We start from the raw sequence: 18494 nt of genomic DNA on the forward strand, positions 1-18494 counted from the left end.
AAGAAAAGAAAAGAAAAGAAAAGAAAAGAAAAGAAAAGAAAAGAAAGAAAAGAGAAGAGAAGAGAAAAGAGAAGAGAAAAGAAAAGAAAAGAAAAGAGAAAAGAAAAGAAAAGAAAAGAAAAGAAAAGAAAAGAAAAGAAAAGAAAAGAAAAGAAAAGAAAAGAAAAGAAAAGAAAAGAAAAGAAAAGAAAAGAAAAGAAAAGAAAAGAAAAGAAAAAAAAGAAAGAAGGAAGGAAGGAAGGAAGGAAGGAAGGAAGGAAGGAAGGAAGGAAGGAAGGAAGGAAGGAAGGAAGGAAGGAAGGAAGGAAGGAAGGAAGGAAGGGAGGAAGAGAGGAAGAAAAAAAAAAAAAAAGGGAACTAGAAGAAACAGAGGGCTTCAGCGATTGCTGGAAATTAATAAAAAATCAAAACAGAAAAGCTTAGAATATAACAAAAGCACCAGATCTGAATCTTCCACAAATGATTCTTTTGAATTTATTATCACCTGATCATTTTCAAAGTAGTTTTTAATGGAAAAGTAGTTTTTAATGGAGAGAGATTTGTGTCCAAATCTGAATGTTTGGATGGACTTAAATCAGTAATATCTTGCTAATTTATTTGCCTTTCTATGTAAATAATTGTTACTGCTGTTTCACTCTAAGTAACTGTGCTTTACTCATATAGTTAGACTGTGAAATACTTACATAAATTAGCAAAGTAAATGTGATGAAATAAATAAAAAAAAAATCAGTAACTTGGCATTTAACATTGCCTTTTAATCTCAGAACAATTTAAAAAAGATTTAAGGTCCATTTGCATGGAAGGACTCCATCTGTATTACTTCACTGCTGTGTAATAAACACTCAAATAGAAAGAAAGAATTTTGTAGCAGATTTATTTTTTTTTTAAATACAGACAACCTAATCATATTACTTCAGATAACAGTCCATTTTAGAAGAAGTTAATGCTGAGAGATAATATTATATCCGAAAGTTTCTTAAGTTTCTTCTCTTGGCAGCAAGTTTTTTAGTCTCATCTGAAAGATTTTTGTTGTTTTCACAGTCAACTCTAGATTAAAAAACAGTGGTGTTAAGTGCAAGTAACACAAAGTGATTTGTTTAGATTGCCATACTGGAGGAAAAGCTGCAGGTTTCCTTCTACTTCCTGTCAACAAATGAGCTTTTTTATTTCCCCTAGCAGAGTAGAGTTACGGAGGAAGGAATATGGCAGAGGTATAGTGAACTAGAATTCTGTGGGGCACCCTGAGAATGTCATGTTGAGGCACTGGCTGGCTGCTCTGTCTGGATTGCAGTTGGAAGTCTCACAGCACTTTTCTCCCCTTTAGCAAGAAGGTGTTGGGTTCCACCGTATGAAAACAAGCACCTAATGTGTTCAGGACCAGCTATGATACATTATTTCTAAATATGCTCTTGGCTGGAGAGCAGATGATTTATTAACTTGAGTGAAAGTAATTTTCAGTGATTAGAAGGAAGTTACTTTCAGTTACGGCCACAAACAGTATGTAGAGCAGATAAAATATAAATTATATATGTATAATTTTTCAGGCTGTGATAGCATCCATTTAAATATTACTTCCTTCTTGCAACTGGAAAATTTTTACATTATGTCTTGTTCTGCTGTCTCCAAGCAAAAAAGATGAAAGGACTTTCTCTTTCACCCCTCTGTAGTAGCCAGAACAAAGGGATACAGCGCTTTTTGTCAGACAAAACTATATGTTTATGGGAAAATGGCAATAAAATACTGTTATCGTTGTGATGAAACAAGTCTCCATATAAAACTGAAGCTGTAAGTATTACGAGCACCCATTAGAACAGTTCAGGATTTTTACACTATCTCGCCTTGGCATTTTTTTTCCCCTCTTGATTATATCTTTAGGAAGAATTAACATTTTGATACAACATTTGTTCATGGATTTGCAGTGGTTAAATCAATAGTTAATGAGGTTCATCGTATAATTTGAGCTTCTAGTTTGTTTATGCTAGACCAACTTTATCCATACTCCAAACAAATTATCTCTTATAATCACCAGCCTGAAGATAAATCTCTAAATGTTTTTCTGATGATAGTGCTGTGGTTGGCAGGTGTTAGAAGTGCCTCCCAGGGACAAAGATTGAAGATGGGCTTGTTCTCACAAATCCTTCAGGCGAGGTTGTTTAGCTTTCTATCCTGTCATCTGCAGAGGAGCCTTGTATGGTGCCCTGCTAATGAAATCTAATAGGCAAAGGTCATATATCTTTATGAAGAAAAATTCAAAGCTGGTGAGTGATAAATGTGCTCCATGGGGTTCAATGGACGATGTTCAGCAATAAAATCCATGTTTAAACAGTGTTTCAAACTGCTTGTCATATCTCTTTTTTGTGCCTTAACTACTTTTATAACAGTTCCATTACCAGTGGTGGAATTAGATAAATACAGAAATAGTTCAATATGAATGCAAAGTTGTCTGTGTAATTAAATAAATAAATAGGTAGATACTTTTAACTGGGTAATTATAATTGAGTACGCTAAGCATAATAAGTAAGATCATTTACATAAACGTACATGGCAGTATTGTCTCCGAAAATTGAATTATTATATGAAATATCAATCTTGTGATAGAACAATACTAGGTAGCATGAAAAATGTGAAGATGTGGGTGGTTCTAGAGTCAGACCATTGTAAATAAAAAATATCTCTGTCAAACGTGAAAATAGAATAAATAAATAAAAAGGAAAGGAAACACAGGTATAAAATTGGAGATAGAAGTTTTAAAGAATTCAAGTCAGCCCCTTTAAGAAATTACTCCAGATCTGAAGTTAGAAGGAATTAAATAAACCAGATATTGTTTAATCACTGCTGTTTTTGGAGAAGTTACCAGTTCATTTGCTATAGTTATACTGCTGAGCTATGAGACAGTTCAATAAATCAACTCAGGCTTGATGGATTCTAAAAACCATTGCAATGAGTGAGTGGAAGAGGAAAGAAATCTCTTAGTATTCCCTCTTTGACAAAAGGGTATGCAAAGAGCCTGAATGGATGAATGGTTGATTAATTCTGCCAGAAATTTTCTTGACAGCCAGAAATGTGTTTTTGTTACCATGTTTGCATGGGAGCTTTTTGTAAGGTATGAATTATGGCATACAGATTTACACCTGAGGCTTGTCTGGGTAAAATGGACTGCTCATGGTCAGTATATACATGCTCGTGACGTTTTTTCTTATGTTTTAATTCATCACGCTAGCAAGTCAGCCTTTTCCTTTTTACCACTTACTAATCAGTCAAAATTGAAATCAAATAAATATTGTATGTGATTAAATGAGCCTTGTCACTGAAGTAGTAGGTTGTGGTTTTTTTTCAGTATTTTTAATTGTTTTACAGGCTGTGGAAAAATCAGATGAGATTCCTAAGCTAGGATGACAAAGAACTATAAAACTAAGGAGAATGAGAAATATATGCTACAACCACATGGTCTGTTGATTAGTGAGACATAAAAATGCCATTTCGTTTTTTTATTTTTTTTCATCTTACAAGTTTCTGAGGGGAGTAATGTATTACATTGCATATACACTACTTTAGCATAGAGTTTTTTTCTTCATTTTGTGTGAATTTTTTAATATTTTGTATAGGTGATGTTTTATTATGCAGATCTCAGAATTCCTTTATCTTTACCCTGTGGGTACCTATACCTGTGCTTTCCAAATAGGAAAGTTCACTCTACATGCAGTTAGCATACGAAAAATATGTTCGTACTTAGTTTATCCTTCAAAGTGGCCTGGAGAGAGTACATTTTAGCATAGTAAATTGCATTTACCAATAGTTCCCTCCTTGCAGCAAAAGTTGTACTGCTATGATTGCAAGATCATCCTTTTTTTTGTATTATACAGTCTGACTTTAGATGACATACTTGAAAAAAGTGGTGGCATTTAGGCATCTAAATTTGAAAATTAAATCTATGTACTTTGCTGTGTTGTGCACTCCAAAATATTTAGTGCCCTTCAATTGGGGAAACAAAAAGCAAAAAACAAACAAACAAAAAAGCTTAAAAATGATAGTTTTATTTTTGTCAAGTCACAATTTTCTGATTACAGAATATATTCATTAACAGTGAGAGAAGTTATAAACTTTGAATTTGGGAATAAGCAAGGGTCTTCACTGTTAGCTCTCTAGACCAGATGATGAACATTCATTCTTTAATTCCTGTGCTATTTGTTTATTTTTTTGCTTCTTGATTTAGCAGTTGCACGCACAACAATATGCTCTCTGTTACCTATGCTTGATTATATTAAGTACTTGATGTTTATATCAGGCAATAGAAGCAGCACTTTCTCTGAATATCTCGAGCACTTCTGATCTATTTTGTTCTTTTAGTATATGTGCACATGCACAGGAAGGCACAACAAAACTAGTTTAGGCTGCTGAGGTTGTGGGAGGTTGTTTTTCTTATGGTTAAGAACTGGCATTCCTTTTGCTGAGGGTAGAGTTCCAGTTCTTGCTTTTGTTAGTGGTCCTTGCTGATCACTTCTGAGCACCATTTGCAGGTGCTCCAGTGGGAAGGTGAGTGTTCTAAACTGAACAGGACACTGTGATGTCCTTCTGATATATGCTATTGTAATTTCTCATGAGACCTATGGTGTTACCCTAATTCAAAACTGTTTCAGCTATCTGAAAATGTGTAATAAAGATTACACAATAATAAAGAATATAAAAGAAGGTTAGCTGATTACCTGAGCAGCTTTTTTAAAATTTGAAATATTTTTTTAAATTTTGTTTATTAGAGTGGTCAAACCTGAGTTTGAAAACACATAATTTTAACTTGTTTAAAGCACGAGGAAAAGTTGTTTAGTTGCAATCTTCTTTCAAAAAGATCATTGCTAAGTAGTACTAACTGAAAGTAGACCAAAGGCGTAGAAAAGGCAGTTGGGCATGGACGTGGCTAAACGCAATTAAATGATCATGTTTTGTTCAGTGAATCTTATTACAGATGAATTCTTCTTTCTTCTTTGCTTTATTTTTTGAGTTTTGACTAAGGTGATTGAAACTCTAGAAACAGAGCTCTTACCTACGGTATGGGGACTGAGATCAATGCTGAACGTCTTAATCACGTATTCTGTGGAGTGTTTCATAGTGCAGCACTTCCTGGTTACATTTCCTACGAAGTTCAGGGAGCTTAAAGGTTAACATCAGTTGTAATAGGGCACTCTGTAGGACATGGTTGCTCAAGCTTGCAGGTAACCGTTCTCCCCTTCTTCAGTTTGGGATCGATATATTTTTCTCTCTGGAAACTTTAGGCAGCAGCCCTAAGAGGAAAGTGTTAGAAACTGACAGCAGAGTTGGTTGCTACTTTTGTTCTTTTCAGAAGATAGATAAATCCTGGTATGGCAGAACTGTCATTTCGTAGATTTAAATGTATAGCAGATAAGTGGATTCTCTTGGAAAGAGAAATTCTGTGTAGTTTTAACTGCGTTTAACCAGTTAACTGCATTTTAACCAGTGATGTTGATACAAAGAAGTTAAACAGTAAATAATCTGGTGTAGTCTTATAGGTACTATTCTGTTTATACTGTTTTCTGCTTTTAGCAATCTTACCTGGAAACCTCTATGCAAAATTGAGTTTATTTTGCTTTTTTTTTTTTTTTTTTTTTTTCCTTTAATTTTTATTTTATGTGGGGGTTTCTAGTAATTAGCTAGATTTACAACAAATGGCACACAGACTGTTAGCTCTGCATGTGTGCCATAACATTGGTGTTTACCCTATTATATTGCAATTTCAGTAAGTCATAAAGTTTTATCAGTGATCACACAGAAACAAACTGGGATACAACAGTACTGACCATGAAATAGTAAGAAAATACAGTGTTAAGCAGTGTATACTGACTTCTGGATAGTGATAATTGTTTTGGATGTGAAAACTGTAATGAGTTGCAGTGATATTTCTCATTTATATTTTGTGATGGCTGGGTATTTTTAGCAAATGAGTTGTCAGCAGAAAGGCTTCATTAGACCCATCAGGGTATCTGCCCATGAATAACGAATCCCAAACTGTACTGACAGTTTCCTTGAGCCAAAATGATGGAGCATCTCTGACAAAAGCCATATTGTGCTCTCCATGTGAGGAGTGTGAAGAACAAAAGAGACAGTTTGTTCTTAATTTGATCAGGTTAATATTGACACAGTTAGCTCAAAAGAATCGGAAGCGTGTGTAATGTACATTTACAGTGATGACTTGGGTAATTGACTGTTGGCTTCATATATCAGAAAGTGTAGAAAGGGAGAAATTATCAATTCTCTTTGAGTATTTTTTCAGAGACTTTGCTTCTTTTTGAGGTCTGCACACATTTTAGCTATTCAGTTAAGTTCCTATAAGAAAACTGAGTTTCAGAGAAATAAGTTCCAGCATACATCCTGCATAAAATTTGTAATGCATTTCACAACAGGAGTGCATAATAACTGAATTGGTTGTGTTGCAAAATGCATCAAATTTCATTGATTTGTTGAGCTTTCGTATTCTGTTTGCCTGAATGATTAAAAACCAAACCAAAACAAGTTGTTTTAGAACTGTCCCCATGTTCTTAGCACAATGTAAACTTTTAAAGTGGATTAGACGAAGCAAATGCATGGTTTCATTATAATTGCTAAGATACTCAATTTCTCCAATATCCACAATGCTGTTCACTGATATATTTAATATCAGTTATTATCTATTTCATGTAAAGTACATTTCAAGTATACTTACATTCCTTTTTTTTTTTTGTAGGAGGGTATTTGGAGGGCATTACAACTAATAATGCTTATATATGCTGTTTACCTACTGCACACTGCAAATACGAATTAATATTTAAACCAAAACATACAAATAAAGAAAGGAAAAGTACTATAAAATGAATAATTTGACCTTTGTCATGCTTTGACCTATCTTGCAGTGCATTTCCTATTATACAAATTCATCAACACTGTATTTTACAATGCTTGTAAATGATTTTGGGGTAAAAAGCAGCTTTTTCATTCATTTTTGAAGGAGATGTTTTATCTTCTGTTAGTGTTTATAATACATACAACATTCTGGTTGTTTACTTAGCAAATTTGTGGAAGATTCCATATGTCTATTATGTCTTTCAATTTATAGTCTTTAGTAATTTTATGTAAGAATTTCTTGTTCATGAAAGTCTGTTTGAAGATTTGAGTGCTTGTGTTGGTAGCAATAGTTCAGAAGAGTAAAATTTATGGAAATGTTGAGGTGGAACTAAGATAAGTACTAAAAATTGATCAGTAATATTTAATACTGCTAATAAAGTTACCTTTGCTTTGAACAATGTTATTTAGATATTTTGATTCATAGTCAATCAGATAAATTGAGTCACAATGTTGTAAAATGTGTAATTCAATCTTGATTTTATTAATAGCTCAGGCAACAATATCTTCCAACAAATATACTTTTTCACCCATTATTTAAATGAGTTCTGTTCACCATTCTTTTCATTTGTGGACACACGTTAAATTAACAAATTCTGAGAAATATTTATTGTTGGTTACTAAAATGACTATGTTTGGGAAATCTTAGTAACTTATTTTCTCAGGTATTATCTGAATGTTAGTAAATGTTTATACAATAGGGTGATAAGCTTACATATTTGTCATGGTGCTGCAGAATGACAGGTTGGGTTTCATACCTCTGCTGAATAATGAAAATTTTGTCAGACAGTTGTCCGTGGTGTAAGATTCATCCTATAAAGTAACAAATTGGCTGTGATCACTTAATTCTGCTCAACTTGGCCTATGCTTTGATACACTTTAATGGCATCCTCCGTATTAATGCTGATTTTATGTCACTGTAAAACTTCTCTTTCCATCTTAGATTTAAAAATCTAATCCATATGTAATCTGCTTGTTTTGTTTAAAGACATGATGTTTAATGTTATCTCAGCTAAACTCTTTCCTGTGCTGCTCTGAGTGTTTTACAGTAGGCAGTGCTGGTCCATTATTTAAAAGAGAAACAGACTTGGTAGGGTATCTTTAAAATACTGCTTTCTAGAGCTAATGTTTTAGCTCTAGTCTTAGCATATAGTCTTATGTCCCTTTATGTTATGGGAACCCAGAAAGATGAAGCACTGAACTGGCAGTGGTCTTCATACAGCACATTGGGCATATCCTGGCTGCAGAAGGGATTTCTCTCTTTTGGTCACTAGACCTTTTGCAAGGGTGGCTCCCAAAGTAACGCCTCCTTTTTATGTCATTTTTATCATGTTGGCCCACAACGTATGAGGCAGATGTTGGTGGTATGGCAGTAGAGGTTGAACCTTTCCCCCAGTATTCTACTATATTTTATTGCCATGTGACATATTACAGCAGAGGAACAGTCTGATAAAATGGTGTGTGACATGGAAGTGCATCTGAAACAAAGGTGTGTCATTGAATTCCTCCATGCATTAAAAACGGCACACATTCATTGATGCTTACTGAATGTTTATGGATACCAACAATGGATGTGAGAACAGTCTGGCAGCGGGTGGGCAAAAATTATCCCAGGCAGTGTTTCTTTCATGAAGTTTCCTGTTCAATCAGTTGATTTTAGCAGAAAATGTTTAATCCCTTGCCTTTTCAATCAATTCAAGAATATAGAAATAATATAGAAGCTAAAGAATAATGAGGCTAGAAGGCTGAATGTGTATTAAACCTGTCATTTATTTACCATGTCTACAGTAGTGAACACCTTGTACAATGAATCTGCAGTTGAACTATGAGCTTCCTGGGTGTGAGTGAGCAACTGGGTGTGACTGAACAGCTGAGATGTAGTTGGACATTCAAACCTTATTCACCATAATTCTTCACCTATCTTCCTATTCAGAATTTATATGTGAATGTCCACCAGTAAACTGTTAGCTGACTTCTGCATGGTTTTAATGTAGATCGTTATTGTTCTACGTATTACAAACATCAAAGCAGAATTTCATTTCTAATCTAGGAAGGAATCTACTTCCAAAATTCTTGAAAAAAGATTTTTTTTTTTAAGTTCAACTTATAGGGGTGGGAGAGGCATTTTGTGGACACATTTGAGCAGATTAATAAATAGTATTTGTATTTATCTAACCAAAACAGTAATTTATCAGGTAGGAGACAGATGCAAGGGAATAATATGCCGATCTGCATATACAGTTGTTTTGTATTTATGATGAACTGCTGTTTATTCAGGGCCAGTGTAGCTTGGCAGCATCACAACTATTATAGCATATGACACTGTGTTTAACTTGAAGATAAAAAAAACCTCTCAAATACAAATAGGAACATAAGGGAGAAAATAAAGTTTCTGGTAATTTCTTCACTAGCAATTTTCAGAACTGATGACTGAAGTGGGACATTTGCTCTTCATGTGTTATGGCCCCAAGAAAAAGAATGGATAACTTACACTGCAAAATCTAGCTAATTCTACATTGCACTAGTCTTAGGGGAACGATGCTTGAGCTGGGGGTAAGGCAGGTGATTCAGCTGAAGTGCATCTATGCCAATGCACACAGCATGGGCAACAAGCAGGAGGAGGTGGACGTGATTGTGCAGCAGGCTATGACCTAGTTGCTGTTACTGAAACATGGTGGAACCACATATCTCATGATGGAGTGCTGAGATGATTGGCTACAAGCTCTTCAGAAAGGATAGAAAAGGAAGGAAGTGTGGTGGTGTGGTTCTTCATATTACAGTGTTTTGATGTTGAAGAATTGGGAATGATAAAGTTGAGTGTCTGTGGATAAGGACTGGGGGAAAGGCCTGTAGGGGTGACATCTTGGTGGGGTCTGTTACAGACCGTCTAATCAGGATGCAGAGAAGGACGAGGCATCCTGTGAGCAGCTTGCAGAAGATGCACATTCGCCAGCACTGGTTCTCATGGCAGGCTTCAACTTCCCTGATATATGTGGGAAGTATAATACAGCAGAGAGGAAGCAGTCCAAGAAGTTTCTAGAGTGCGTGGAAGACGGCTTCCTTACACAGCTGGTACAAGAGCCTACTAGGGATGATGCCCTGCTAGACCTGCTCTTCAGTAACGAAACTGATGAGGGATCTGGAGAAAAGGTCTTATGAGAGCGGCTGAGGGAGCTGGGATTGTTCAGTGTGGAGAAGAGGAGGCTCAGGGGAGACCTCACTGCACTCTAGAACTTCCTGAAGAGAGGTTGTGGTGAAGAGGGATTTGGCCTCTTCTCCCAGGCAACAGACAGGACCCAAGGAAATGGTTGCAAGTTGCGCCAGGGGAGATTTAGATTAGACATAAGGAAGAACTTTTTCTCTCAGAGAGTGGTCAGGCACTGGAATGGCTGCCCAGGGAGGTGGTGGAGTCGCCGTCCCTGGCAGTGTTCAAGAGGCGTCTGGATGAGGAGCTGCGAGATATGGTTTAGTGCTTGTGGTAGCAATGGTAATGAGAGGATGGCTGGACTAGATGATCTTGCAGGTCATTTCCAACCTTGTGATTCTATGATTCTATAACTAGAGCCACTGTTGTGTATTAGTGTTTCTATTTTCACCGCAGATATGGATGGAAAGAGTAAGAAAAATGCACTGACCTCTAAATTCCTTATCTTATTTCAGGACTGCCTGTTACACAGGAATCTCATTGGTGATCTGAAAGCATTCATATATAAATACAGGTTTGATGTACTTGTAATTTTGGCCAACTCTTTGTCAGATGAGGAGCAAACAAAACGGCAAATAGCAGTATACTCGGAAAACTTAGAGCTTGGCAATCAAGTAAGTACCTGGAAAAATAATTTAGAAGTATTTTGCTTTAAAATTAGTGATTTTTTTTTAAAGTATATGCAAAAGTTTAAAAACTAGGTGGATACAAGAAATAACTACAGTTGGCTGGCAATGGAGTAGCAATTTGAAATGACTGCATTATAAATGTGATGTGAAATGCAAGATTGTGTTACTCATGATTGCTTCAGAACAGCCTAATAGAAAGATTGGATAGTCACTGGAAGTACAGTAAGACTGTACAAAACAGAATTATTTATTTTTTTACTGGTTTTGGCTTGTTTTTATATTTTAATATACAATACGCAATGTCACATAGGACAGTGATTGTGATCTACTCTTTTACAATGGGTCATGAACAATCATATAAATGGAACTGACCAGATTTCATATCTGTGTATTTTATCACTAAATAATTTAAGCTCTGAAATTAAGCCAAATTATTTCTAGAACAAAAGTTTATCCAAAGTCAAATGTTGTCTTTTTCCCATGCATTTGTCCCCAAATTGAGGAAATTACCACAGGGCAACTCCTTGTACCTTTGTCTTTTTCTTAAAACTTCTCATTTTAGAAACAGGTACCTGAAGGACCCTATTGCTTCAGGATCAACATAAATGTTTTTATTTTATGAACTTGATTATTCTAGAAATTCTTCTCTTACATACCCTTTATATATTTTACTCAGATTTCTTAAGGCAATAATTAAGAATTTGGATTTTCTTTAACTAATGAAAAATAAACTTGGAAGTCAAATTGAATCATTTCATGTAAACATTATGATCAATTGCATAATATATATTTTATACCAAGCTTTTAATATTTCATCGATTTAGTGTATAAAATGTTTGTTGTAGATAAATTGGAATAGATAGCTATGACTGTGTTGCACTGTGGAATAGACTGTGACCTGCTACCTATGATTGTAATTGCTTTTTAAACGACCTTTTTTTCAACAGATTTGCTGCGAATTAGAAGAATGTCAAAATCCTTGCTTGGAGCTGGATCCACTGGAGTGTGGATGTGACCAGATTCTTATTTATCATCAAGAAAATTCTTTGGTTACCTGTGATCAAATTTTTCTTCTCATTAAGGAAGTCATGAATAGAAGACAACCAGAAATGGTATCAAACAGTAGAACATCTTCTACTGAAGCTGTCGCTGGAAGTGCTCCTCTTTCACAAGGGTCTTCTGGTATTGTGGAGTTATATGGCTCTGATGTAGAACCACAGACCAGTTCTGTCAATTTTATAGAAAATCCTCAGGATTTAAATGGATCCATTCAAGCTCATGTTGATCTTAATGTAGACCTTGTGAGTCCAGACAGTGGCTTGGCTACCATTAGAAGCAGCAGGTCTTCCAAGGAGAGCTCTGTTTTCCTTAGTGATGACAGCCCTGTTGCAGAAGGTGCTGTTTCCCATCATAGTCTTCTGCCTGGCTTTGATTCCTACAGCCCTATTCCTGAAGGAGCAATAGCAGAAGAACAAAAACCTCAATCTAGAGACAGCAGTGGTAACTTTGACCTTTTCAATTTTGATCTAGCACCAATGGTTACAGCTCCATCTGAATCCTCTTCTCGTTCTGTTGACTGTTCTCCAGCAGATGACTATTTCCTTAATAGTGATTCATCAGAAGGGCAACAACTTGCTGTGCAGAAAGAACATGACGAAACAAACTTGCTAGAAAGTGATACGGCAAATTATTCAACTGACTTAGTTATGACAGCAAAAAAGGAAGATAGTTTAGCTGAATTTGATGTGAGTCCAGGAGAGATGTTTGAGAAAACTTCAAGTTTGATTAATTTAGTTGAGGGTGATACTTCCTCACCAGAAATGTTGAAATCTGCTGATTCAAGAATTCCACCGACTCCAATGAACAGTCTTGTAGAAACTTCACCACTAGATAATGGGCAGCCTTTATTTTTCCCACAAGAAGTTATTAAAAAAATAAATGAAATAGAGGACACAAAGTGTTCTCATTCACGTGTCAGATATGGAAGCTGGTGGGATGGCTTTGACTTAGAGTCCCGAAATACTGATACATGGAGTTCAAGTGAACAAGAATCTGTATTTCAAAGCCCTGTCTTGTGGAACAATTGTAAAGCAAGCCCACTGCTACAAGGACATATTGATAGAAGAGCATCAGATTCTGTTTTCCTCCAAAAACAGCCTGAGCAAATGGAATACACGACAACAGATCTGTGGGATAATCAGTTTAAACTAGATGATCAAAAACAAGAAAAAAAAGAGGAAAACAGTGAACATTTGTGTTTGCAAACTGCTTCTTCAGAGGGGACAGAACAAGAATCAGAGAGTTTTAATGCTGCATGGAAGATCAGTCAGCCAACACCTGTGATGTCAGATGCATGGTCCAGTGGAGAAGGAAAAGGAGATTCTTATGATGTCTGGATGAAGTTTGACGCAGAAAATATTGCTAGATCCTCAGAAGAACTATGGAATGTGTCCAGACTGGATAGACAAAAAAAATCAGTGAATGTTCCTGAGAAATGGACCATAACAAAACATAGTTTATCAGATTCTTCAGAAATTGTAGCAGACAATGAGACTGAAAACTCACCTACCCAGGTATCTCTACAAGCCTGGGATAAAAAAAGATGTTATTCCCTAGAAGAGAGTCAATCATCTGAAAATACAAATTCTGATATCAACAATATGCAGAATAACTCCACATTAGAAACAGAGAAAAAGACTCTATTTGGTGACCCTAAGAACAGGCCAACACATCTTGAAAATGTAGAGACCTGGAATAGGTATGATAAAAACATCAGGAAAGAGGTAACGGAAATAGTGGTACCCTGGGATGATACCTTCTTGTATAAACACTCAGATCTTTGCTCATCAAATATAGGTGAAGACTTAGCTGTTTCTCCACCAGACACCAATTACTCAACATCTGATTCTTATATATCACCTACATACGTGGAAAATGGAAGAGAAAATGAGGGTGGAGATTTTGCCCAAGAAAAAATTACTGATAAATTGATAAGCCCAAATTTGGCTGAACCGAAAGAACTTGAGAAAGCAAATAATGAACTATTGTCTCCTATAAACATGCCCTTTTCAAGATCCAAAGACACAGACATTTGGAGCACGCTCTTAAATAATGTTGATGCCCAATTACAAGAAAGAAATTCGAACAGTACTGCTCTTTCTACCTCTGCTAAACTGTTACTTAATTCAGAACAAGCAACAGATCAGTATTTTTCAGCTGAGGTACATACCAATGAAAATAACTTTTCTGCATTCGAAAACAAAAGAGTTACAGCACTATACAATCAAACAGTGAATGACTTATCACCACCACAGAATGAAGGAAATACTGCACAAAGTTTAGCTGCAAATATAGAAGCATTGAGCAGTGCTCCTGTAGAAGACACAGGCACATCTACACCAACTTCAGATGCTGGAAATAGTTTGGATCTGAAAATATGTGATTTAGAAAGTGAGACATCGAGTAAGGAGCCAGCACAAAACACTCCAGATGTTGATGAAAAATTGAGTAGTCAGCAGTTAGAGCAACATCTTAACTCATGGAATTTACAAACTGAGCAGGATTGTGAGAAAGGCTGGGACAATGCCATTGTCATCTCTCAGGAAGGAGAAGAGGAATATAAGATAACAGATGAGACAGATGGAAAACAAACTATTACTGACATTTGCAGCAAACCAGCAGAAGACAGCAGTGAGCCTTCATGTAACACAGATTCAGAAGACAAAAGGTCAAAATCTGAGTTTTCTAGATCACTAGAAAAAATAAGGACTAGTTTTAGTTTGGAAGACTTAGTCACAGATAATGAGTCATTTTCCAATCAGAGTAATCTAATCAGTCAAGAGGAGAGGAAGGAATTGTCACAGAATGATGCAGAGTCTTCTTCAAGTGCTTCTGAGGAAGACAGAAATTATGCATCTCTTGGTGACTCCAGACCACAAAGTTACAGTTACAGTGAAATGTTACAGCCTCTTACTGAGAAAGATGAAAAGGAGACTGTAGTGATAGAGGATGCAACAAGTCCTGAGACGGAAAGTGTCTTTGAAAATAATTCTTCTAAAATGCCTGCAAAGTCAGATAGCTGGAATGACTCTGGAAAGAATGACTCTGGTTGCCACTTACCTATGTCAATTCCTTTGATGAATGAACCATCAGAAACACTGGGAGATATAACAGAGGGCTCACATAAAGTGTTGAACCACCCACACATAAGCAATTCTAAGGTAGTGTCTTTTGGAAATAGCTCAGAACTAAGCAGCAGTCATGAAAATATTTTCATAGATGAGTCTCCATCTACTAAATTTAAGAAGAGTCCTTCTGCTGGTTATGTCAGTGTTCCTGACATCACAGACATGTCTATGATGGATAATTCATTTTCACATGATATAGCTTTGGGGAAAAACGAAAATTCTGAAAATTTAGAATCTGCTGATAAGCTTTGCAGGGAACTGTGTGTAACGCTTAATAACAGTTTTCCTGAAACTGCTTGGAATTTACAGCAACATGAGGATTTTAAATCTCCTGGAACAAGTCCTGAAGCAAGTGAAGTCCATGAAATGGCAACCACCACAAGCAGCCTTTCAAAGGATATACAGATCAGAAGTTATTTGGAGGAAGACAATGTATGGAGTGATTCAATAGATGATTATACACACTCAAGTGGAACGAGCCCTGATTTAAGTGATGCATCAGTGAATGTGTGGGGAGAACTTCCAGTTGACAGTAATCACAAAGAAAAAAAAGATATGTGGGATAGTAAAAATGATAAAAATCTTAAGGAGGCTTGCAAAATCAAAGACTTTGGGAATAAAGATCAAGAACAATTTGAAGAAAGCACAGCACAGAATAAGGTTCCCAAAAGCTTAGATTTTTGGAATGCTCATGTAGATGATGATACTGTATCTTCTTTATCAAGTCCAGAACTAAATGAGGATTCAGAGAATTCAGAGGCGTGTCCAGAAGAACTGAATGAAGATTCCACATATGAAAACAAGGAGCACAAATTATCTGAAATTGGTGCAGATTATGCAAAATCAAATGCAACAAGTCCTGAAGCAAATGAAGACAATTTGGATGCAAAAAATGAAGTGGCAGAAGACATCTTTGTAGATATCTTAAATAAAAACCCTGAAACTATTGAAGTTCAGAATGTCTCACAGGAGGACTTTAACGTAATAGAGCATAATGAGACTTCTGAATATTTAGATCAGCGTGAAACACTTCAGAATAAGGCTCAAGTGAGTCTTTGCAGCGAAAAAGTGGGTAGCACAGAAGGTTCACATTTGTATCAGATGAATGCAGATGAAACAATGACTTCTGTTGGTGGTAAAAAAGAATACTTTGCAGAAAGTGGTATGTGGAGTTTGTCATTGGAAGCTGATTTAGGAACTGATCAGAAATTCAGTGTAGGAACATTTGATTTTCCGTATGACAGTTCAGGATGGTGGAATTCACCAACTTGTGGAGAAAACCTGGTGGAAGACCAGAATTCGATTTCAAGTCACTCTGCAACATATCAAGTAACAAACAATAAGGAGGAGCCCTGTAGATCACCTGCACAAAATGAAGAGCTAACAGAAACGCATTCCACTGAACCAAATGATGGAAATCAGCCTGTTCACCTGTACTGTGATGTGGAAGAAAATGAAAGGCTGTTATATCCTATGAATCGTTCTGATAGCCAAGTAAATGAAGACACTGAGGAGTTCAAACAATATGATCCTTTTATACTAGATGATACAGAAGAAAGGGACTTGAAAGAGCAGTTTTTTCCCACAAATGAGAGTAATCAACTGTCTTCAAAGAATACTTTTTCATATGATCAACAAGATATGTCAAATACAGCGGATCAAAAAACCATAGTACATGATCAACCAGAAGGCCATGAGGGAAATGCAAATCTCATCCCTCTAGAACAACAGCTAGACACTTGTGAAACAGTAGAACACAACCATCTGCCTGCTTTCACTAGAGAAGACTTGTCTTTTGAAATGACAGAGAAGTCAAGTCCAATGTTGAATGTATTGGTTTCCCAAACTGCACTTATCCCAGATATTTTACAAGATAACACAAAAGAAGGTAATCAGTTATTTTCAATGGAACCTGACCTGTGGACTAGTGCAGAACAGCCTGTCACTTTGAAATCAGTTAGTGAAAATCCTGATATATTAAATCATTGTGAACAAGACAGTAGTTCTGAGGCGTCAAACAGTCCAGATGTGTGCCAAGAATATGAAGTTAAGCATGCCTCTATCCCATCTTCCCAGATTAGTGTAAAACCTGAAAGACAAGATAGTCAGATGACTCACATGCAGTCAAATAAGAGTAAAGAGATAGATTCTGACACAAAGAGTCAGTTTGTAATGCAGAAGACAGAGGCTGAATCTAAAAGTAATATTCCCCAAGACTGTGATCAGGGAAAGACTGATGAATCATATCGGCTTATGTCTTCTAATTCTCAAGAGCCTCTCGAATTTGCAGTTTTGGAACATGATCTAGAAAATAAACCTGCTCTTAAGACAACTGAATCAGTCAACATCCCCAGTGAAGTTTTAGGAATGACATCATTAGATCTGAAAGATGCATTCCATGAAAGTTATATTCCTGTAAGTTATCAAGGAACACCAACAGATTTGTCTCAAATGGCGACCTTCCAGACAAACTTGGTTCCCATGAATTTAACTCTATCTGATAAAGCAGAGCAGAACTTGAAAGAAATTAGTGCCTTGGATGAAGCTGGAAAATATTCTGATATTGAGAAGGTAGCAATAACTGGTGATGACATACCAGCAGAGTTCTTGGATGAATCTGAGGGTTTGGAATATAACATCTGTAACACGTCAGTCACTAGTATGACAGTGAGCACATGTGGTGAAATTAATATATTAGAAGTAGCAGGTAGTGAAGCAACAGAAGGAGAATCAAAGAATACACAAATATTCTTTCCCAAATCCTTTCTTCTTGGTGATAATGAGGGCTTTGAATCTAATTCAAATGATCAATTGAACATAACAAAAGAATGTGAAGACATAATTAAGAAAGATGTTCCTGTGTTTAAGGAAATGCCCAGCGACCAGTCACTAGTGGTGTACACTCCACCATTCCATGTGTCTTTTGATGCTGAACCCTCTAGCAGCAGATGTACAAGGGGTGAACTCTTGTTAAAGCAGCCATTTTGTAACAGTGTTTCTTATGAAAAGCCTTTACCACTAACTCCCTTGGAAGGTGATGAAGGCATCCTAATGACCAAAGAAAATAGCATCGAAGATCAGGTGTCTTTACCAGAGATCCTTCAGAAGAATCGCATGTCAGAACCTTCATTCTTAGAGTCCCAAGAAGCTCTCGGAATTTCTGTGGTTTTGAAAGAAGCAACTGATCTCCACTCACCGCCAGGTGGAGATAAAAGATCACCTGCTGGTAAGAAAACAAGAAAGAAATGTCTGGAGTATTACTGCTGAATGTTCACATATGTGTCCCCTTGATGTACAGAACTCTGCTGTTGGGAGTAGTTCTAGCATTCTTCTTCTAAGCATGTTTAAACCTTTTGAACTTTCAAGTTGGGATGTTGTTTCTGTTGTTTGTGCAGCATCTAAGGGACACTGAATCATTTTTCCTTTAGGAGTGATTATGGTGTTAATGTACAATCTTTAATAATGATTATGATATTGTAAAATTCAAGTACACATTAACAGAGTCTGTCAAAGAAAACTGAAAGGAACTTTATCTTACAGTACTGATTTAGCCATGGTGACTAAAACAGTAATTCAAAAACTAAA

At 36.2% G+C, this 18494-nt stretch overlaps 1 protein-coding gene across 1 annotated transcript in view; it reads left to right on the forward strand.

Annotated features, from left to right (window-relative positions):
* The window catches only part of PRUNE2 (prune homolog 2 with BCH domain), a gene marked incomplete at both ends in the record, with an annotated part of 135736 nt that overhangs the window by 70376 nt on the left and 46866 nt on the right, over positions 1-18494 (forward strand). Inside the window, 2 exons of the mRNA XM_079549004.1 lie at positions 10549-10707; positions 11670-18135. Coding sequence (XP_079405130.1) covers positions 10549-10707; positions 11670-18135 — 6625 coding nt within the window. The remainder of the gene's footprint in view (positions 1-10548; positions 10708-11669; positions 18136-18494) is intronic.

This window comes from Tetrao urogallus (genome assembly GCF_951394365.1).
Source record: "Tetrao urogallus genome assembly, chromosome: Z".
Taxonomy (NCBI): domain Eukaryota; kingdom Metazoa; phylum Chordata; class Aves; order Galliformes; family Phasianidae; genus Tetrao; species Tetrao urogallus.